The sequence below is a fragment of the Lepidochelys kempii genome, chromosome 7 (genome assembly GCF_965140285.1).
Source record: "Lepidochelys kempii isolate rLepKem1 chromosome 7, rLepKem1.hap1, whole genome shotgun sequence".
NCBI lineage: Eukaryota > Metazoa > Chordata > Testudines > Cheloniidae > Lepidochelys > Lepidochelys kempii.
In genome coordinates, this window is record NC_136386.1 from 30,633,924 (window position 1) to 30,656,383 (window position 22,460).

General features: G+C 52.6%; 1 protein-coding gene across 1 annotated transcript; it reads right to left on the minus strand.

Moving 5' to 3' along the window:
• Positions 1-310: 310 nt before the first annotated feature.
• Positions 311-21,123, minus strand: LOC140914272 (cathepsin F). Its single transcript, XM_073351690.2, has 14 exons — positions 20,860-21,123; positions 15,825-15,944; positions 13,148-13,223; positions 10,891-10,991; positions 10,272-10,347; positions 9,950-10,063; positions 9,555-9,700; positions 7,841-7,937; positions 6,817-6,897; positions 6,271-6,390; positions 5,716-5,780; positions 5,091-5,181; positions 4,438-4,496; positions 311-3,947 (listed from the first exon to the last, which is right to left on the minus strand). Exons 1-14 carry the CDS (start codon positions 21,106-21,108, stop codon positions 3,873-3,875), a joined length of 1,470 nt encoding a protein of 489 aa, XP_073207791.1. The 5' UTR covers positions 21,109-21,123; the 3' UTR covers positions 311-3,872.
• Positions 21,124-22,460: the final 1,337 nt, after the last annotated feature.

The window sequence follows — 22,460 nt, forward strand, 5'->3', positions numbered from 1 at the left end:
AATTGTTAGTAGTGGGGGGAATTAACCATTGGAACAACCTCCCAGGGTGTGGGGTAGATTCTCTGGCCATTTTTAAATCAAGCTTGGATTTTTGTCTGAAGTACGTGCTATAGTTCAACCAGGAATCACTTCAGGGCAGGCCTAGGGTCAGACTGGGTGATCATAGTGGTCTAAGGGAGGGAGGTGCCCTCAATTTCACTTCACTTCCACCTTGCCCATGGTAAGTCCACTTAGGGGTGCTGCTTTGCAACTTTACTGTTTTGGGGGGGAGGGAGTCCTGCGGCCCCAGACAGAAAATGCAGCTCAGGCACTGGGTTCATCATTTATTATTAGTGTACAACGCAGATCAAGGAACATCAAACCCTACAGCATTGCTCTGAGCTCCTGCTACAACTGCTCTGTGGCAGGCCCAGCCTGCCCTCCCTCTCCTCCAGGTGCACAGATCGGGCACAGAGAACAGCCCTTCGCATTTTTCTGTTACAAAACCAGCAGAATTTTTCTCCATGCAAACGACAAGGGGGAAAATCCAACTTTGCCACCAAAAAGCCTCTCACACACCCCCTCCTTGCTCCTCTGCTTGTAACAGCATCCTCCAAAAGCAAAGTGCTTAACAAACCGCAGCCCGTTGTTCCTCCCACGTCTGGGAGGTAGGCCATGGTGCGCTGAACTTTTGTCCTACCTGTACATGCAGCTTCCTTGCTGTGGTCTATCTGGGACAAGTGCCCGTTCTTTTAAGCAGGGGTTCAGTCCCACAAAGGATCAGAACTCTAGCCCCCTTTCTGTGCCATTTCAGTCCGTGAGCCAGAACCCCGATCAGCTAATTCAGTCCTGAGTTTCCAGAATGGAGGGGGAAAAAACCCAACAACCTGCAGGCTTTTCTTTATTGCTTAGGAGAGATCTGGGCTGGTGATGATGGCACTAAAAGCCCAGTCACTCAGTAACACACTGGGAGGACTAGATCCTTCCCGGGCAGGCATAAAGCAGAATCACAAAAGGCTACTGCCCCCTTGCCTTGTGCAAATCCACTTTCAAAGTGCGTTTGACCATGGAGCCCCCGGAGGGGAAATACTGCAGCGAGCCTCTAGCAGCGTTCATTCAGAGCCCCCAACCTGTGCTACGTGCGGCTCTGCGAAACGGAAAGAATCAAATGTAATGGAACGGTTTTAGCAGCGAGATCACAGCTAGGCCTACTCGACCATATCCTACTGTGGACTTACACCAGTGCTTGGGGCGAGGGGCAGGAGATATAGGGAGCCACAGAGCTTCCCCCCCCCCATCTTCCCCAACTTTGATCACCTACTCTGACAATAACACTTTGCCTGAACAAAGGGCTTCCTATATGAATTTGCACCCCGGGGAGGGGGAGGGGGTATAGCCCATGTTTGCTGTACAGATAAGGAGAAGGGACTTGCCCACAGACCACGCAGATTGGCAGCAGCAGAGCTGGCAGCAGAAGCCAGGAGGCCTAGTGTAGACTGCACCTGCCCACCCCCTGCGTGGGAAGGGACAAGGCTGCAGTGGAGGCAGCATATAGGTTGGGCAAAAATTGTCTGACCCACCTGGTTTTCCTGAAGGAAATTACGTTTTCACCGAAAGGAATATTTCGTGAAAACGATCTGGTTTTGGTGGAAAAAAAAATCTAGATTGTTTTTGTTTCTGTGTCAAAAAAACCAAACACCCGGCAATCAAAATAGTTTGGCAATTAAATATTCCAGTTCCCACAGGCTACCACAACGCCACAGTGGAGTGCAGTTCAGATGCTTCGTGTCCCTATTCCCCCTTACGGACTGTGCTCCCCAGACTACATCTCCCATGACACACCACCTTTGCCTCCCCAAAAGGGGAGAGCACAGTGTAACATGGGAGGTTAGCCTGAGTAAGGATCCCAGCCTGCAGAGAATGGGCACAAGAAGCACCTAAACTACAACTCCCATGAGGCACTGGGGTTAGCCAGCAAGAGGGGAGACTACAATGCATCATGGGAGATGCAAGGATCCCAGCTTGGCAGCTTTTCAGAATCAATTTTTTTTTTGCGTTCTTGAAAAAAAATTAAAAAATCACACCTTTCCACTGAAAAAAATCAAATATTTTCTGACCAGCTCCAGGCAGGATATTAACGCTCCTGTCTGGGAGCCTGGGAAAGCCAGTCTGGCATTAAAGGAAAGCTGGATTCTCTTCGCTCAGAGCCAAATTACAACACCAGAGTGGCTGAAAAAGGTGCCCCAAGTCCTCCTGTTCTTTTTGCGGATACAGACTAACACGGCTGCTACTCTGAAACCTGAAAAATACAGCACGTGTGTGACGTGGGTGGACTATAACTCCCAGCATGCAGTGCTCCAAGCTCCCTTCCCCCACCCTCCCAGAGAACTGCTGCCTCCAAGAGAGATTTCCTGGCTGACCAGCCCTGCTCACGTGCAAGCTGGTGCCAGGACTGAGCTCTGGAATTTAAGGGAGCTTTTCTTCCACTCTGCCCTGTAAGGGGAGCCCAGAGGGAGGACTGCCCACCTGGCAGTGAAAGGAGAGCCAGGGGAGGAAATCTCAGCTAAACAGTAGCTGGCTGTACCCAGGGCTGGATTTAGGGGCAGGCTTGGTCTAGGGCCGAACCTGGCTGTCTCCTGCAGTCTAGTCTACCCTCCTGCAAAGCAGCCTCCATTTCTCTGAGAGCCAGGAGAATTTGGGGCACCGCAATTAATGTTTTCCAAAAGCCACAGCTGGGTGGGAGTGTGACTTAAGGGCCTGTCCTTTGTAAACCCAGGCTCCTTCAAGGTCCCACCCCCAAAATTGAAGCTTTTGAAACCCCTGCCCCAAGACATGAGACAGGAGCAAAAATGGTTTTGGCGGGGAGGGGTGCAGAATCTAGAGACTGGTCAGTTTCATGGGCTTAATGCCCCATCTTTAGCGTAATCCTTAGTGTTTCCCTGTAATAGACCCAGCCAGGCAGGCTAGAAAAATGGAAACCAGCAGGCCCAGCTCCTGTTCCAGAGAGAAGCAGCAGCTCCAGCCAGGGGCAGTGTATCAGAATTAGGGCCAGGGATGGCATATGGAAATTAGGGTTTCCAGCTTTTCAGAGTGCCTCCCCCCCAGATGGGAACGGGCACAGCTTGCAGGGACTGTGTTGAATCCACCAACGAAAGCAAACCAGGTGGGGAACATTTCTCTGCCAGGAGAGAGCGAGCTGCCTCCAGAGCGTGGGTTGAAAAGCAGTCCTCGTGTTGGGAGCCAAGACCCCTGGTTCCAGCTCAGTGGGGCAGGGGGAGGAACACGAGATGAGTGGCACACCGTTCCAGGATATTGCACAAACCCATGGCTGGAGGAGGCCCAAGGGACTGTAGCATAGATTGGGCAGCAGCTCCAGTGCCACCAGCAGCCCACTCTAGGTGGCCTTTCACTCCACGAAGTCTGTCCCACTCACCTCAGCGGGCGGGGGGGGGGGGGGGGAGCCAGGAGCCTCAGCGGTGGGAGAGCTTGCAAAGATGCAGCCCTGGGAGATGGCCCATAAGGACAAATTCTGCAGTGGAAATCCTAGCCCAGCTCTTTCTGGGTGGCATTTTCCAGGGCAGAGGGCTCCCTTCTGGGCTCAAGATGCATGCATGAGCGCCCCCTGGTGGCATGGCACAGCCTCCCCCATCCTGCTGATCAGCCAGCCCCAAGTCAAGTGTCTCCCCGGCCCCTTTGCGTTTCCACACTGTGGCATCTCCCCCAGCTTAGCCAGGGCCCTTCCCCCTTCTCAAGTCCCTCTCCTATGCTCTAGGGAAGCTAGCAGGCCCTAGCACGGCTGGTGCCGGGGGGCTGGGGCAGTGACTGGGGGCAGGGTAGTGAGACACAGAGGAGGGGATTCACAGGGAGGTGGGGTGGGGGAGGTCCTGCAGTGTCTAGTCCACCACAGCTGAGCTGCACATGGTGTTCATCCCGCAGGCTCTGCTGCCCCGGTACAGGTAGTAGTAGCCCTGGAAAAGGAAAAAAAGAGGGGTTGGTGCGTTCCCATCAGCCAGCAAGCCACTACTCCAGGCCTAATTCACCCAGCACCTGCTCATTGTGGCTTAGCTTTGTGCACCTCCCTGTGGCAAGACTGGGAGGTGCAGGCTGGGAATCCCAGGAGAACCACAAGGACTGGTCTGTGTCCAGCAGCCCTGAGGAAGATCCCCTTTTCTATCCACCGCTGCCCAGCCCTGGCTCTCTGCTGCCAGAGATGATACTGGGGAACTAGGCCAGGCTGGAAACGTGGGAGAAAACAGAGGGAGGGCAGCATGAGCTGCTCCTGGGAGGATGCCTAGCCTCCCCTCCCTGGAGATGGGGCTGGGGGAAGGATGGGAAAGCCAGGCAGCCAGTGTAGGGGAGACGGATTGGGAGTAGAGGAACAAAGCCAGGTGGCCCAAGCAGTCTCTATCCCAGCCCACACCCACAGCATGGGCACCAGCTGCTTCTTACTGGACTCACCTGCTCGCCCCAGTCCTTGCCCCAGCTGTTTTTGATGGCCCAGAAGGGGGTGCGGTCACCTGGAAGGTAGAAAGGTCCATCATGAAGGCTAAGCTTGAGGAGAGGGGGCTGGACAGTTCCTGATACATGGCTGGGGCAGAGCCCAGGCTGCTAGGGGGTGTTGCAGCATTAGCCAGCACTGCCTGAGCCCCTGCTGTCAGCTTCCACTTTTATAGCAAGGGGGATTCTGTAGATTATAGAAACTGGTCTTAGTAGTACCCAGACTCTTGGGTTCTATCCCCACCTCTGGGAGGGGAGTAGGGTCTAGTGGTTAGAGCAGAGCTGGGCGCCAGGACACCAGGGTTTCTCTCTGATTCTGCCAGACTCACTATGCCTTTGAGCTAGCCACCTCCCATCTCTGTGCCTCTGGTCAGTACAAATCCATGAGAGAGAGCTGGGAGCAGCAGGGACTTGGCTCAACAGTGACACATGCTGGTGGCAATGAGAACTACCTGCTCTAGGCTGGACAGTACGGAGGAAGGGCCAGCAAGGCCAGTCCTGGAGGGAAACAGGATGGTGCTCAAGGTGGCTCATTAGGTTTAAGGGAGCCTAGGGAATCAACGTCCCCGAGGCGTGGGGGGCCCTCCTGTGGATTCCAGACTAGCGTCACTTACGTGTCCCATACCCCACCAGCAGCACCGCGTGGTCAATCATCCATGGGTTGCAAAGGAGCCTGAAGGGGTGGGAGACCCCCCTCCTGTAGAACTGAAGGGGAGGGAGATGAGGAACATAACATTAGCGAGCTAACTGCACAGATCCCTACAATGCCACCGAGATGTAGCTGCCCTTAGGGTGGAGCACAGGGCTTTGTAATACAGGGATCCCTTGTCCAGTGCTGACCACCTCTGGGATGCGGAGTGCCCCTTACTGAGTCCTTGCCCTGTATAACAGCACCACCTAGTGCCAAGCCCAGGTATTGGGGCAGTACTGACTGCAAAGGGAGAGCCCCCCCCCCAGCTGAATGCTCACTCTCTGGCATCCCACTGGATCCAATACCACCTGACTTCAGCTAGAACTCAGGTCCCAGGTTTTAACCCCTCATTCTGAGAGCCCCAGGGCCAGGGTAGGACATGTCAGCAGCCTCAGGGCCTTCACACAGCTCTTTATCGGAGGCACATGCTGCATCCCCGCCTGCCCGCGCCAGGCTGTAACAAACCAGCGAGTCTGAACTCCACTGCAATCCCACCCAGTCTATAAGGATGTGAGAGCAGGTGGCTCTGCCCCGAAGCATCTGCTCACCTGCATAGCGAAAGCATTGAGTGCAATGGAGATGGGTCCATTCTTCGCCAGCCACGCCGCGATCTCTGGAACAGACAGGACAGGTGAGTTTGGGCTGTGGCAGGGGCGCTGGGTCTATCGCAGAGCTGACTGGGAAGGGGGCAGAGAGGCACAATCCGCCAGGCATCAACAGCCTCCAAGGGGTCTCGGCCTCACATGGCTCATGAGGTTCCCTTTGCTCCTTGCAGCCAGGTCTCTCTGGGCCTCTGGCACACGCAGGCTGCGTGACTCTGGACAACGCCCTTCCCCGCTCTGTGCCCGCCTTTCCCCTCCCACACTCTTTAGGGCAGGGACTGTCTGTGCAGCGCCTGGCATGATGTGGGGGAAGATCTCGCCTGGGAGTTCTGGATAGCTCCTGAAACAACACAGGGTCCCAATCTACCCTAAGACACAAAGCTGTGTGGAAGGGCAGGTCTTTTCCACAGGCAGCTCCGAGTCTCCCTCCCTCCCCATACCAGGCCCCAGTGACTGGAGTTAGGAGGCAGAGCAGAGGCAGTAAGAGGAACCCAGACTCACCAGTCTCGTCACGGGAGATCTCCACAGAGCTGTTGATGTAGACAGCCACCTTGGTGGCGGAGAAGCTGCAGCTCTGCTTGTGGCCCTCGTAGCTATAGTCACCCTCTGTCTCCAGGCCACCTGGAAGGAGCGATCCCCGGGAAGGGAGGGTTAATAATGCCAGGGGCTAAGAGACAGATCCTGCCGCAGGGAACTCGCCTGGGGCTTGTACAAGACTACGGGGATCTGGAAAAGCTCTGTGACGCCCCTCAATCCCGACCCGCAGCCCCCTCCAACCCCAGCCCTAGGCTCCCCATCACCCCCACCCACAGCCCAGCCAATGCCCCTCAATCCCGACCCGCAGCCCCCTACTACCGCAGCCCCAGGTTTCCCCCGCATACAGCCCGGCCAATGCCCCTCAGTTCCAACCCTGCTATTCTATTTTACCTCAGCTAGTAACAACTGCTCATCTTCCTTAACCGCCCAACCCTTGAGCTTCTCCTATTTGCCCCAGTCAGGATGAGGCCTTGACCTCCCTGCATTGGGCCTGGATGGTCCTGAACTCACCTAGCCGCTCAATGGCCTCATACGCATTGGAAGGCAGTCCCCCTCCGCAGGCATGGTCCAGTCCATCGCAGTCCACCAGCTCTGCAGGGAGAGAGACCGGCCTCTTACCGACCCGAGGCTCTCAGGCTCCCATCCCCCCAGGGAACAGCCTCGCAGCTGGGATGCTCGTGGCCAGCTGGAGCCACTCCCGAGGCTCTGTTAGGGTCTCCCAAAGCTTTGCTGGCTGCAAAGCTGTCCCCACCCCCTGTTGGCTCCTCCACATCTCTTTCCACCACAGGTGTTCAGCAGGTAGCGTGGGCCACTGGACTAGGGAGTCAGGACACCTGGGTTCTATTCCCAGCCCTGCCACTGACCTGCGGCAAGCTCCTTCCCCCCTCTGTGCACATTTTCGCCCTCACCCTGGTCTAGTTAGAATGGAAGCTCTGCAGGGCAGCGACTGTCTCACTGTGTGTCTGTCCAGCACCGGGGGCACGGAGCGACTTCAGTCAGGGTCTTGTGTAGAGCTCAACACGACAGGGTCCCCCGCTTTTGACTGGGGCTGCCTGGCTCTACCACCAACCCAGACCTAGTCAGGTTTGCTGACAGTGCTGAAATCACAGAGGAAGCTGCAAACACCTCTGGGGAGATCAGGGCACTGAAGGGGGATTAGCTCCCACCTCCTAATCCCCACCCCCAATAAGGAGTGGGAGGAGGAACCCAGCAACCAACCGCCCTTCTCCTCAAAGCAAGTTTGGGTTCTTCACTCTGGTGCAAGGATCGACTCTTAACAGGAATTTCCGAAGAGCCATCATCTCCGGGAAACCAGCTAGGTCCAGAAAGCCTGGGAATTGGTCAGGCTCTCTGGGGCACCAGCCATGCGATGCGCTCCCTCTCCTGGCTAAACAGCCCAGGACTCTGGGAGCTCCCCATGTGGCAACACTGGGCAGTGCAGGCTGGGAGAGCCACAGGGCCCTGGATAAGGGATCCCCCTTATATGTGTCACAGTCCAGCTCTGGCTCCTACGCCACAAGTGCCAGCCACATACCCTGCTCCGAGAGTGAGACGAGAGACCCACGGCGCAGGAACCACTGTCCTTCCACGTTGCCGGTGACAGAGAAAGCCCAGCAGGAGCCGCACATACCCTGGAAACACAAGGCCAGACAGATGATGGCCCACGAGTGACACGACAATGTCGCAAACCCTCAGACCCTCCCAAACCCCATCAGGAAATGGTGCGGGAATGCTGACTGCAGGGAAACCCCCAGCTACTCCAGTCATAGAATCATAGAATAGAAGGGTTGGAAGGGACCTCAGGAGGTCATCTAGTCCAACCACCTGCTCAAAGCAGGACCAATCCCCAACTAAATCATCCCAGCCAGGGCTTTGTCAAGCCTGACCTTAAAAATATCTAAGGAAGGAGATTCCACCACCTCCCTAGGTAACGCATTCCAGTGTTTCACCACCCTCCTAGTGAAAAAGTTTTTCCTAATATCCAACCTAAACCTCCCCCACTGCAACTTGAGACCATTACTCCTTGTTCTGTCATCAGCTACCACTGAGAACAGTCTAGAGCCATCCTCTTTGGAACCCCCTTTCAGGTAAAGCAACTATCAAATCCTCCCTCATTCTTCTCTTCCGCAGACTAAACAATCCCAGTTCCCTCAGCCTCTCCTCATAAGTCATGTCTTCCAGTCCCCTAATCATTTTTGTTGCCCTCCACTGGACTCTTTCCAATTTTTCCATATCCTTCTTGTAGTGTGGGGCCCAAAACTGGACACAGTACTCCAGATGAGGCCTCAGCAATGTCGAATACAGGGGAAAGATCACGTCTCTCGATCTGCTGGCAATGCCCCTACGTATACTTCCCAAAATGCCATTGGCCTTCTTGGCAACAAGGGCACACTGTTGACTCATATCCAGTTTCTCGTCCACTGTAACCCCTAGGTCCTTTTCTGCAAAACTGCTGCCGAGCCATTTGGTCCCTAGTCTGTAGCGGTGCATTGGATTCTTCCGTCCTAAGTGCAGGACTCTGCACTTGTCCTTGTTGAACCTCATCAGATTTCTTTTAGCCCAATCCTCTAATTTGTCTAGGGCCCTCTGTATCCGATCCCTACCCTCCAGCGTATCTACCTCTCCTCCCAGTTTAGTGTCATCTGCAAACTTGCTGAGGGTGCAATCCACGCCATCCTTCAGGTCATTAATGAAGATATTGCACAAAACCGGCCCCAGGACCGACCCTTGGGGCAGTCCACCTGATACCAGCTGCCGACTAGACATGGAGCCATTGATCGCTATCCGTTGAGCCCGACAATCTTGCCAACTTTCTATCCACCTTATAGTCCATTCATCCAGCCCATACTTCTTTAACTTGCTGGCAAGAATACTGTGGGAGACCATGTCAAAAGCTTTGCTAAAGTCAAGGAACAACCCGTCCACCGCTTTCCCCTCATCCACAGAGCCTGGCCTCTTGCAGCAGTGCACTTTGGGATGAGACAGAGACAGCTATATTAGCACTGGTGACATGACATACCTGGAAGGGTCGCATGCAGGGATCAAACCTGCAACCTCTGTATCTACCTCCCTGAGCCTCGACAGCTTGTTCTAAACCAGTTACATTAGCTCAGAGGCATTAGCTGCCTCAGCCGCTATACCTGGTCTAGCCACTAGCGGGAGACAGAGTGCCACAGCAGGTTATGTTGGCCTAAGCTCTGCAGCTGCGGCTGTCGGGGTGGCGGATTAATGTAGCCATGGAAACCCACCTGGTCCTTGACGTCAGTGACGGCCCCACGCTCCCGCCAGTCCCATTCGGCAGGAGGCGGGTCGCTGGGGATGGCAGCCGGTTTCATGGGCCGGGCCGGGAGTTTAGCCAGCAGCGGATTCAGGTACAGGGAGCGAAATTCCTCCTCTGAAATGAGACAGAGGGCAGCTCTGGAGAAACGCCCAGGACTCAGGAAGCCCAGGGTACTTGCCTATGATCTCCCCTGGCAGGGGGCACTGCAGAGAGTGGGGCAGGAGCGCTGGCTGTGGGGAGAGCTCCCAGCTACTCCAGCCCTGGCCCCAGGCGTAGAGAGCGGGGAGCTCCTAGCGCTTTCCTATAGGGTGTGCTGCCAGGGCTCCATGGACATACTGAGTGCAAAGCCATCACCCCTCTCACCCGTCAGGTCGCTGAACTTGGTGACTCCGTACTCGGCCGTGCCCTGGTCCAGCTCCTGGATCGTCCGAGCCTTTTCCAGGTTCTCCGCAAAGATCTGCAAACGCCTCTTGGTTTCTAAACAGGACAACAGACCCAGGGAGTCAGAGTCATTGTGAGAGAGGGAGTGTGTCCAAGATAGAGGGGGCTCCCTGCCGTGTTGCAGGAGCCAGTGCAAAGGATTCTAAGGTGGGAAGAGCTGAAAGGGTGATGGGAGCTGGCTCGCAGGATTCTGGAAAGGTGGTGGGATGGGGGCCCAAGAGATATGCCAGCACCTGGGGCTCACCTCTTTCATCCTTGTAGCTCTTCTTGTAGGTGGTCAGGAAGTCTTTGAACAGTGAGATCAGCTGGACGGATGCATTCTAGGGACACAGAAGCAAGCAACTTAGAGACCTGGAAGGCTGGAGGTGGTATCTGAGAGGCTGATGCTGGAAGATGTGCCATCTGCCAAGGCCAGGTGAGTGCCTGGCTGTAGGGGGTGCTATAGACTCATTCTCAGTCTCCTCCTGCAGCAGGTCTGTCTCTGGAGCATTGCAGGAGGTCAGCCTTAGGGCTGGTAACCAGAGGAGGTGCCATGCTGAGGCACAGCATAGGGGCAGGGTGGCAAGGGGGGTGGGGCCAGAGGCCAGGGCAGTGGCATGGGGGAAGGTACGAAGCAGCATATCACGGGAGGGGACTGGAGAAATGCAACCCAGAGGAGTACCCCCGCCCCAGGTGACATACCCCCCTAATCCAGGCCACACCCCCTGCCCTACCCTGGGAGCAAGAGGCCTCATGTGTCCTAATTCCAGCCCAACACACTCTCCCCACATGAGTTACCATCACTAGAACAGAGACTGGGGCCCCTCAAGGGACAGGGCAAACTGGGCTAGAGAGGAGGAGGAGTGAGGCAGCCAGCCACCCACCTGGGAAAGGGCCTCCAAGCGAACTGGCTCTTCTGGTGTCTTTGCATGAGCCGGCTCCTCTGGCTCCAGGGGGGCTGCACTTTGGACCTTCTCTGATGGCTCTAAACACAAGAGGAGGCAGTAGCAAGCGTTGCAGGTAGCCCCGACACAGTTAGTGTATAGATCTCATGCCTTGGGAGAATGAGGGCCAGTGCCCATCTTCTTCACGCCCAACAGCAGGGGTGGCCAACCTGGGACTCCGGAGCCACATGCGGCTCTTCAGAAGTTAATATGCGGCTCCTTGTCTAGGCATCAACTCCGGGGCTGGAGCTACAGACACCAATTTTCCAATGTGCCGGGCGGTGCTCACTGCTCAACCCCTGGCCCTGCCACAGGCCCTGCCCCCACTCCACCCCTTTCCGCCCCCTCCCCTTGGCCTGCCATGCCCTTGCTCCCCCCCCCCCCCCCGCGAGCCTCCTGCACGCCACAGAACAGCTGATTGGGAGGTGTGGGGAGGGAGGGAGGGGGAGGCGCTGATCGGCAGGGCAGCCGGTGGGCGAGAGGCGCTGGGAGCGGAGCAGCCGATGCGGGGCTGCTGACATATTACTGTGGCTCTTTGGCAATGTACATTGGTAAAGTCTGGCTCCTTCTCAGGCTCAGGTTGGCCACCCCTGCCCAACAGCCTCTATTGCTTGTGCTAAAGGAGATCTCCCTTGGCTAGCAGCAGTAGCAGGTCCCTTATCCTGTTGGTAGCCACTGGAGGGCACATTCACTGTTCTAGATTCCCAGATTGGAAGGCCAGATGGGACCATTGTGGTCATCCACTCTGACCTCCTGCATAGCCTAGGCCAGAGGACCTCCGACAGCCCTTCCTGCCTGGAGCTCATATCTGGTGGCTGAGCTAGAGCATAGATTTAGAGATGCACCCAATCCCTAAAAACTCGCAGGGACAGGTTGGATTCTTCATCACTTGGACAGTTGTTCCAACAGTTAAACCCCACCCTGTTAAAAATATGTACCTCGTTGCTAGCCTGAACTTGTCCAGCTTCAGTTCTCAGCCTTTGGGTCTCAATCTGCCTCTCTCTGCTGAACTGATGATGAGCCCTCTGCTCTCCAAACTCTCCTCCCTGGGGACACGCTTACAGCCTGAGTTCAACTCATATCTTCCTCTTTAAGGCTCTAAGAAGCTCAGTCTATGCACAAAACTTGTATTGCTTTAACTATACCACTCTAGTTAATGTGGTACAACCCTCTCCATGTGCATGCAGTTATACTGGGATAGATGTGCTTATGTCAGTACAGCTATTCCAGTACAGGAAGGGGAATAAGCTGTTCTGGTAAAAGCTCCTTTACCCTAGGAAACGGCATCCACACTAGGGCTGGGTAGATATCACTAGGTTAGTGAAACATTGTCTATGTTACACAGAATCACTAACTGGTACAGCTATACCAGGACAAAACGGAGTGTACAGCAGGCCTTAGTCTCTAACTCCAGGCAGGTTTTCCAGAACTGGAATCATTGAAGCCAGAAGCTGGACAAATTCAGACTGGAAATGAGAATCACATTTTTACCCATGAGGGGAATTAGTCATCAGAACAACAGACCAAGGGCTGGGGTAGATCCTCCACCACTAGGAATGTTTAAATCAAGATGGGATGTTATTCTAAAAGCTCTGCTCTAGTTCAGCCAGGAATTAATTCAGGGCTGGCCTATGGCCTGTGTTATGCAGGAGGTCAGACTAGATGCTCACAGTGGTTCCTTCCGGCCTTAGAACGGATGAATATTGTGACTCTTCTCTGAACCCTTTCCAAAGCTGTCACCATCTTTTTCACAGTTCGTCAGCCAATCTGGATGCAGTGTCCCAGGAGTGGTCTCACCAATGCAGGGATCCCTGATATGCAGCCACTTCTGGGATGAGATAAGGCAGCTCTGCAATAGCGCACAGCAATGCTACGGAGCAGGTGAGGTGGGGAGGACAGGACAGCTGATGGAATCCACAAGGGGGGAATTTAGGTCAACAGAGTGGAAGCACCCGAGCTGGAGTCTGGCCAGGAGACTGGATTAACAGCCAGCTATTTGGGAAAGTGCCAAAGGACTCTTTAATGGCCAGAAGTGGATTAAAGCTTTCATAACCAGCTCCTTCCACACGGGAAATACAGGGCAAGTGGCCATGTGCAGGTGGTGGAGGGGTGTGGCTTTGATTCCAGACTTAATGCTCTTGTTTACATTCTAGTCAGGATCCTTTAAAGGGATGACACCCATGCAGACCCGCCATACCAGCTGGACGACATTCCTGCTTCACCAGCCTCTTCCTGTTCATCCATGGCTGACTCCAGACCTCAAAGTGACAAGACTTCCAGGAGACAGAGAGAAAAACAGGCCTTGCCTCAGAATTTCATAAATGAGCAGTACAGAAACCTGCCCGGAGGCAGCAGGGATGAGTGGACTGGCAGGGAATGGTGATGGTGGATTCTGTTCCTGACTCTGGGAGGACGGTGGGGTCTGTTGGGTTAGAACAGAAGGGCCAGGAGAGTCAGGACTCCTGGGTTCTACTCTTACTTCTGCTCCTAACATGATGCTGGGGAAGCCCCTCAGCTGTACTCTGTAAAATGGGGCCAGTGTTTCCCTAACTCTTGGATGGGGTGCATGTGTCTTAACTTATTTGTAAAATGCTCTGAGACTCTCAGCTGAAAGGATGCCAGAGAAGAGCAGAATCACTTCTCACTCCACAGCCCTCTCCTTCCAGCCAACAGGCTGCACCCGAGTTACTCAGCTGATCCTCCACTAATGAAAGCTATGAAAAGATCCTCTAGTTACAGCGTGTTTGGGTTAATGCCAGGTCACAAGACAACGAATGAGAGGATTCAGCAGACAGAGGCCTGGCTCATGGGACTATGACTGGAGAGTCTGACACAGGACAAACACAGACCAGCAGGTTGCTTACAATGTAACCGGACTCCTGGGTTCTGTGTTAGTAACGTCCCTGTTTAGTTTCAGAGCCATCTCCCAGAGCCTCAGCTCCACTGCCTGCTTTTGACACCCCATTTTAATACTTGAAGAAACTGGCGCTGGTTTGCATGTACATACACATGTGCCCTTGCTTCTGATTTCAACCAGTAGAAGACAATCAGCTGTGTGTCTTAGCCCCCCTTCTGTAAACACCAGGAGCAATTCTCCTGGAGAACAAGCAGTAGTGATGCTGCTTTTGAAATAGGAAGATCTAGCTCTATCCTGCCACTGCTACGAAGCCCCCCCCAGTTTCTCCAGTTCTCCCACTCTGACCCGAAGGAATGTGTTTGCCTGTAAGAGTGGCATATGCACAGGACATAGGTGGTGGGGGAGCGGGGGTGGCACCCACAGAGTTCTGCCCCCATCATGCTTTGGGAACAACATCCCTTTCTAGAATCCCCATCAGGAATTGGAAAAGTCCAATCCCTAAACACCACCCCACATCCCAGATGAGACCTCCCAATGTGTCCACTCACTGGGATCGTAACTGTCTGCCTTCTCTTAAAACAGAGCCTCAAAGACTACAGATCCCAGGATGCCATGCTCAACAATAAGTGCCCTCCACTTGAATCAAGATGAAGCAAGGTATGCTGGGAGCTGCCGTACCATTAGCCATACCATCATACCTGTTCCATTTAATGCAAATTAAGTGTATCCTTTGGGCTCCTACCCAGTTGGAGATGTGACCCTCCTGGAGTTACAGGGGGAAGGAGAAAGGCAGTGATTCATAATATCTCTGCCCAGATTCTGCTCTCTGTGGTATCAGTAAAAAGAACAGGAGTACTTGTGGCACCTTAGAGACTAACCAATTTATTTGAGCATGAGCTTTCGTGATGCATCTGATGAAGTGAGCTGTAGCTCACGAAAGCTCATGCTCAAATAAATTGGTTAGTCTCTAAGGTGCCACAAGTACTCCTTTTCTTTTTGCGAACACAGACTAACACGGCTGTTACTCTGAAACCTGTGATATCAGTGTAAATCCACAATCACCCCATGAAAATCAGCGAGCTGAATACACACTTATCCTGGTGCACAGAGATCAGAATCTGGCCGTAATCCCACAGAGGTCAGTGATGTGACATTAGAGTCACACCAGTTTAATTGACCTATTAAGAGTGGGTGGATCTGATTAAGTGGACCTTGTGATGAAACAGGATTTTTCTGCAATATATTTATGGCCCCTATGTGTGCCTCAGTTTCCTCTACATTTTGTATGGCTGCCCGGGGGGGGCGGGGGGGGAGAGAGGGAAGGACTGTCTGTCTAAGCCTGAATGGGTCATTAAAAAGGACTGGCCGAGGATGACCCCATATCAACTGAGAATCCGAGAAGCCAGTGGCAAATCCAGTTACCAGGACACTGACACCTAATAACCAATGACCCAGAGGGAGATGGATTTCCTCACCTCTCAGCAGGAAAACTGAGCAAGATCACCCCAGCTCCAGAACAAAGGACTGGGAAGGTGGGGGGATAGGAACTGGCTTCTGGATGGAGTCTGGGCTCTCACCTTGGAGCTAATCAAGGACATCAGACAGAGAGAGAGTTCGCTACAGCTTGCTGGGCTCTGTGCTGGCCAGAATGGACCGGGACTAGTCTTTGACCTTCATTTCTCTGTGCTAACCTAAGGACGACCTACGTGGTGTTCCAGATGACTAATAAACCCGACTGTTTTGACAACACTGTTTGAGTGTCGCTGCAAAGGCTGGGCGAGGTATATTAACAAGTCTCTACCAGGAGTCTCTCTCAGCCGGACTCACTGAAGAGAGATTACAGCAGGAAACAGGAGTGCTGGAGGCGGTGAGACACCCCCCCCCCAGCCCCCGTTGGGGATCTGGTACACTGAGGTGGTTCCTCCAAGAGGCTGTGCCGAAGCTGGGGGTGTAGCGCCAAGCGGATGGAGCTGTGACAGACCCAAAACAAAACCACAACCCAGCACCTGGTCCTTACTATTTGCTCCGGCTCCACTGAATTTTCACAGATGGCGGCATCCTGGTTTGTGAATCCATACTGGCTGCATGGTGACTTCAGCAGGGTCACATCCAGATAGTACTTGATCCCATTCACCACCTGCAAGCAGAGCACAGTTCTCAGGTAGGCAGAGCATGGCACCATCTGCTCCATTACTGCAGACCCCAGCCTAGAACTTAGCATGCAGTGACAATAAATGGGGAACTGGTGAAAGACAGAACACCAGGGTTTGCCTGTGTCCGGCAGCCTTGATAAAGATTCCCCTCTATATTCATTACAGCCAAGTTCTGGCTCATCTCTACAGCATGGGATGCTACAGGGATCTTGTTGGGACAAACTTGGGTTCAGATTTCATAGCTTATTTATTATACAGGTGAATATAAAGCATTTTCATCATTTTGCAAAGCCAGACCGGGACCATTAGATTATCTACTCTGAACTCCTGTATAGCACAATTCAGAGAATATCACACAGTCACCCCTGTGTTAAGCCCAATAACTCGTGTTCAGCTAACGCACCTTCCAGAAAGGCAGTCAGGTCTGCACTCTCAGGCATCAAGAGATGGGGAATCCACCACTTCCCTTGAGAGTTTGTTCCGAGGGTTAATCCCTAATTGGTAAAAATTTGCATCTTATTTTTAATTGCTATGTGTCTGGTTTTAACTTCCAGCCACTGGTTTTTGTTCTGCCTTTCTCCACTAAAGAGCCCTTTAGTACCCAGGATTTTCTCCCTGTGAAGGTACTTTCACACCAGGATCAAGTCACCTTTTGATCATTTTGAGAAGCTAAACGGGTGGCACTCTTTAAGTTTCTCACTGTCAGGCATTTTTTTCCCAGCCCTCTTCTCTACATCCTCTCAATTTTTCAACATTCTTTCTAAAATGTGGCCCCCACAATTGGACAAATTACTCCCATACTGGTCTCATCAATGCTACATACAGAGGTAACATGCAATCAGAAAGTAATCTACCAGAAGCAGTTCTTTATAAAACTAAAGATCTCCCAGAACTGGTCTGAAGTTTGAGGGTAGACCTGTGCTAAATTTGCAGATTTTAAGCCAGAAGGGGATCACTATGATCAGGCAGGAGCCTGACACAGGACAGAGAATTTCACCCAGCGATTCCTGCATCCAGCCCAATAACGTGTGGTTGAATTGGAATGTAATTTTTAGACAGACCTCCAATATGCTAGCCAAACTTGAAAAGTGAAATTGACTAGAAACAAGAGTGAAACTGCCTCCTCTGTTCCTCATTGTTCCCAGCAGTAACGCAAAGGCGTAAGTAAAATGGAATGGAAACCAACACAGTAGGGATGTAAAGATGGTAACTAGGTTATCTCCAGAAGATAGTCCTTTACTGGCCTAGCTGCGACTGACAGGGGCACATGACGGTCCATTAGCAAGTTCTAAGGGTGTGTCAACACTGCAGCTGGGAGGTGTAATTCCCAGTGGGGGTAGGTGTATGTGCCCTAGCATGCTAAAAGTGGCTAGCCACCAGAGTGCAATCCCATCTGAGATCCTAGGAACGTACCCAAGTTGCTAGTCCAAGCCACCGCTTGAGTACATACCTAGGATCTCCAACAGGATTGGATTTGGGCGGCTAGCCCAAACCACAGCCTGTGCCCCCTGGCACGCTGCTATTTATGGCACGCTCGCTCAATCAGAGCTAGCCTGTGCACGTCTGCCTGGGCTGGGAGTTACACCTCCCCCTGCAGTGCAGACATACCCGAATAGGGTTTCCTCACCTCTCAAGTCTCCTGTAAGCTTAGAACGCTTTGCCCTATTTTGGGTTCCGATAACTGGTTTATTTGTAATGTGCAAAGGGTGTGGATAAATTATTGCATCTTCTTATTTACCAGCATCTGGAAGGGTTAATCACGTACTCTTCTACAGGACTTCTTAAGTAGAAAGATTCAACATATTGTTAATTACGTTAGTTAATTCCTGCTGGTTACAAATCCAGACTAGCGGGTCTGACTCCTCAGTCACGCCACTCTGGCACTGCAAAAAGTTCTTAAAGTTAGTATTTGTATTAGTGGAGCTCCTAGGAGCCCTGGCATAGAAGTAAACTGACCCTTGAGAATATCTCCCGCACCAGTCAGGGTAGAGCTGGAGTGAGGGCTCCGCACTGACTCTGCTCCCAGCCCCCAGAGGATGCGGCTGGAGCTCTCTGCACACTAGCTACTGTCACAAGGGGACATGGGAAGCAAAGCATATGTTATACCTAGTGCCAGACAGGCTCCTGCACCGTCCCAGGATGCTATGCCCTCTCTGCCCTGGAATGGGATGCCTCTGGCGCTGAGGGACCGAGAATGGAGTGCAAGATTGCAGGGGATGTGCGGGGTGTCTCCCCAGGGCTATCCTGAAAGAGAAACTTGCACCAGACTGGATCAGACCCAAAGTCTGTCTAGTTAAAATCCTGTTTCTGACAGTGGCCAGTGCCACGTGCTTCAGAGGAAGGCACAAGAACCCCACAGTATGAAGATATGGGATAACGTCCCCTCACTCCATTAGCTCTCACCCTGGTCTCTAACAGAGATCGGCTTAAGCCCTGAAGCACAGGGTTTTATATCCCTTCCAAAATTATCATTATGTAGGACAAATGAATATTCCTGATATCCATATAAATGGCCAATCCCTTTCTGAATCTTGCTAAGTTCTTGACATCAATGACTTCCTGAGGCAAGTAGTTCCAAAGGGTCACAACAGGGTGTGTGAAACATGTATTTTCTTTTATCAGCTTTTAAGTCAATAGAAACGTAGGACTGGAAGGGACCTCCTGGGTTATCAAGTCCAGTCCCCACTATTGCAGGCAACGCCCCATCATTGAATCCAGTCCAAAACTTATCCAGCACCATCCTCAAACTAGCTGGGTTGTTTGCCCTGCACTGCTTCTATGGGGAGGTATTCCAGACTCTCCCTCCTCTGATGGGCACAAACCTTCTTCTCATTTCCAGCCTCAGTTGATTCCTGGCCAGTTTATCCCAATTTGTTCTTCTGCCAACATTGTCCTTTAGCTTCAATAGCTCTTCTCCCTCTGTGGAGTTTCCCCCACTGTACCTAGACAGAGCAACAGATCCCCTCTCAGCCTTTGCCTGGTCAGGCTAAACTAATCCAAGCTCTTTCAGTCTCCACTCATAAAATCAGCTTTCCATGCCCCTGATCATCAGCCTGGGAGCCCTTCTCTGTACCAGGCCAATCTGAATTCATCTTTGTTGAACATGAGTGACCAGAACAAAATGGAACAAGGCATTCCAGATGACGCCTTGCCAGTGTCTTGTACAATGGCATTCATACTTTCCTATCTCAACTGAAAAGACTGCCTGATGCATCAGATCAGTTCTCCCTCCATTAGAGTATCTGCGTTTCAGACTAATTTTCCTCTCACATGTTAGCTGCAGATCTCCATGAAAAAGCTCATTTTTCTAACATGAATGAGTGTTTTGTATTATTTCAGTTCTCAACAGTATTTCCAGCTGATCCCACTATTAGAATCTTCTGCAAATTTCGTTCATGTGCTATTTCTCCTGAATCATCAAGTTAAATAGAGCCATGCCCTATGGTACTAATTAGGCACCTCCCCAACTCGAACACCTTCCTGTTTATCTCTTTAGTCTCTTAGAGAATGTCTAGCACACATGACTGTGCTCTGATCCCAGCCAAAGTGAATTAATTTTTCAATTAGGATGTTGCGAGAGACTGCAGCAAGTGTTTTCGTAACATTCCAACCTACGGCAGGATTCTCCATGTGTCCATTTGTTTAGCTACAGAAACGACCACATTTATCTGGCCAGGATGATTCTTTATAAACCTTTTGCTCACAAATCTGTTACTCTCTCTACAGAGGTTCTAATTGTTTCCTTCCCGTTACTGTACTAAGAAGGAAAGTCAGATTCACAGGGTGGTAACTGCCCTTAGAAACACACATAAGTAATCATACAAATTAGTAATTCCTCCCAATCCACATAACCCGGTTTATGGCCCCAGTTCACATAATCTAGTTCACAGCCCCTTATCTAGTCCATATAACCCAATTTCCATCTCCCACAGTCCATTTGCCCTGTACACCTGTCTAGAACCTCTAACTCAGTCCATATAACTCAAACGGCACTGCTAGTACTTTTACTGTATATTCTAGTCTTTATCCCCAGGCTATACCCTCTTATAGCCCAGGCTATACCCCAGCATATCAACTACAACCCCAAGGATCCATATATCTCAGGGCTTGTCTACATTTAAAACATGACAGCAGCGCAGATGCGCCACTGTAGCACTTCAGTGTAGACGCTACCTACGCCGATGGGGTTCTCCCATTGGTGCATGTAATCCACCTCCCCGAGAAGCGGTAGCTAGGTTGATGGAAGAATTCTTCTGTCGACCTAGCGCGGTCTACACAGAGACTTAGGGCATGGATTTGTCACACCCCTGACCCACGTAGTTAAGATGACCTAATTTTCTAGCACAGACCAGGCCCAGGTATGAGTCGGCAATCCCTATTCCTTTTGTCATTGCCAAATCCTCTATCCCAGTCCATGCCCCCCAGCCCCTTTGCCCGGTATCCCCGTCCATGTAACCCAATATACCCCTTTGCCCTGTATGATCAATGTGTATACCCGCAAGTCTACAACTCAAGCCAGAGCCTTTAGCCATATAACACACACTGTGACCCCCACCGCAGTCCATATAACCCAGGCCAGACCCCACTAGTCCTTGTACACAATACTCCAGCCCATATGTCCCAGCCTTTCCCTGGTCTACATAACTCATACCCCAGCCACTCTGCCCTGTACCCCGTCCAGTCCAGTCCCCTGCGCAGCCGACGCCGTGGCCTTACGACGCAGCTTACAGCCCTGCACCGCAGCACAGACCAGATCCCTCCCCAGCCTGGCTCTCATCACCCGGTGCGTGACTGCAAACACGAACCACAGTCCGTTCTCCCCATCCCCAGCCAGGCTGCCGGATACCCCCGGTCCGGCCCTGGCCCGGCACACACACCGCGTTCCACCCGGCCCCTCACCTGGGCCTGCGCCCGCCGGATGGTCCCCAGCCGGGCCGGCCCCCCGCGCTGCTCCGCTGCCCGGCTGTAGCTCTCTAGGGCGAAGCGAGCCGCCTCCAGGGCCGCAGGGTCCCGGGCAGCCTCCAGCTCCCGCAGCGCCCCGGCTCCCGGAGCAGCCCCCAGCGCCGCGGGCAGCAGGAGCCCGACTAGCCCCAGTGGCAGCAGCATCCCGGCCGCGGAATGAGCGCCGCCTCCGCGTGGGGCCCACATATGGGCTGCGGGGCGGGGCGTCCGCTGCCATAGAGACGGGCCCGCCCCCTCTAGGCAGCTAGGGGGACTCCACTGTGGGGCACTGAGCCCCACCCATCCATTCCCTTCACGCGCTGCTGTCCCCCACCCTACGTGGATCCCCTCCAGGCTCTATACTCCAGGGGCCCTAAGCATCCTACCTACACCCCTAAAGGCTGCTTCCTTCTAGGGACCAGAATGAGCCCCACTTCCGCTATGTGTCATGAGCCCTACATGGCTACAGCTAGCTGAGATTCCCTCTCAGTGCTTGATTACAGTCCCCTGCTTAAAAAAAAAAAAAAAAAAACACCAAAAAACTAAACATTCCTAGTTTTTTTTAACCTTTCCTCATAGGTTTTCTAAGCCTTGGGCCTCTCTCTCCAGTTTGTCCACATCTTTCCTAAGATTCCTCAGTGCTAAGTAGAGCAGGACAATTGCCTCCCATATTTTACTTACATTACTCCTGCTAACACACCCCAGAATATTAAGACTTTTTTGCAGCTTAATCACATTGTTGACTCATGTCCAATTTGTAATCCGCTCATCTCTAGATCCTTTTCAGCAGTACAACCACCTAGCCGGCTCTTCCCCATCATGCATTGGTTCATTTGGTTTTGACTTTCTAAGCACACTTTGCACTTGTCTTTACTTTTGTCTTGATTTCAGACAAATTCTTTAATTTGTCAAGGTAGTTTTAAGTTCTAATCCTGTCCCCTACATGAGCTGTCTGAACTACCTTAGGTACCAGAACCCACCCTCACCATCTGAGGATTGAGCACCTGCAGAGCAGAAGTGATGATGTTGGCCAGAGCTTCTGCCAGTCTTCCCAATACAATAGGTGGCTCTTGGCTGCCAAGACACTTTCCTGTGATAAGATTTTTCTGCCCCACGGAATTTGTCCACATCTGGAATGTGCATTCCCAGTGTAATATTCAACCATAGGGAGATGTGACAGCTCGAAGCAGGCTTAGATGACAGTGGAATGCGAGTCCTTTCAGTACTATTTTGGCTTTTACCATTGCTACCACCAGATGAAGTGTGGCAAGTTACTGGTTCACAGCCTGCCCCCCTCAAAAATGGGACAAGCCTTCTGTGATGGGGTATATAAACCCCATTGTCACAGCCACTAAGGGGTTAAGGGGCAGAATAGCTATCTCCCCATCTCCAGTTAAGTGGGTGACCAGCAACATTTGGATATGGGCTGCATCCCAGGCAGGGAGCACAGCTGTCTGAGAGGCTGAGGACTACCTTGCATCAGGCAGCAAACTGGGAGGAAGTTGCCCAACACGCTGGACCAGAAACCCCAAGGACTAGGGTAACACTGCTGGGGGAAA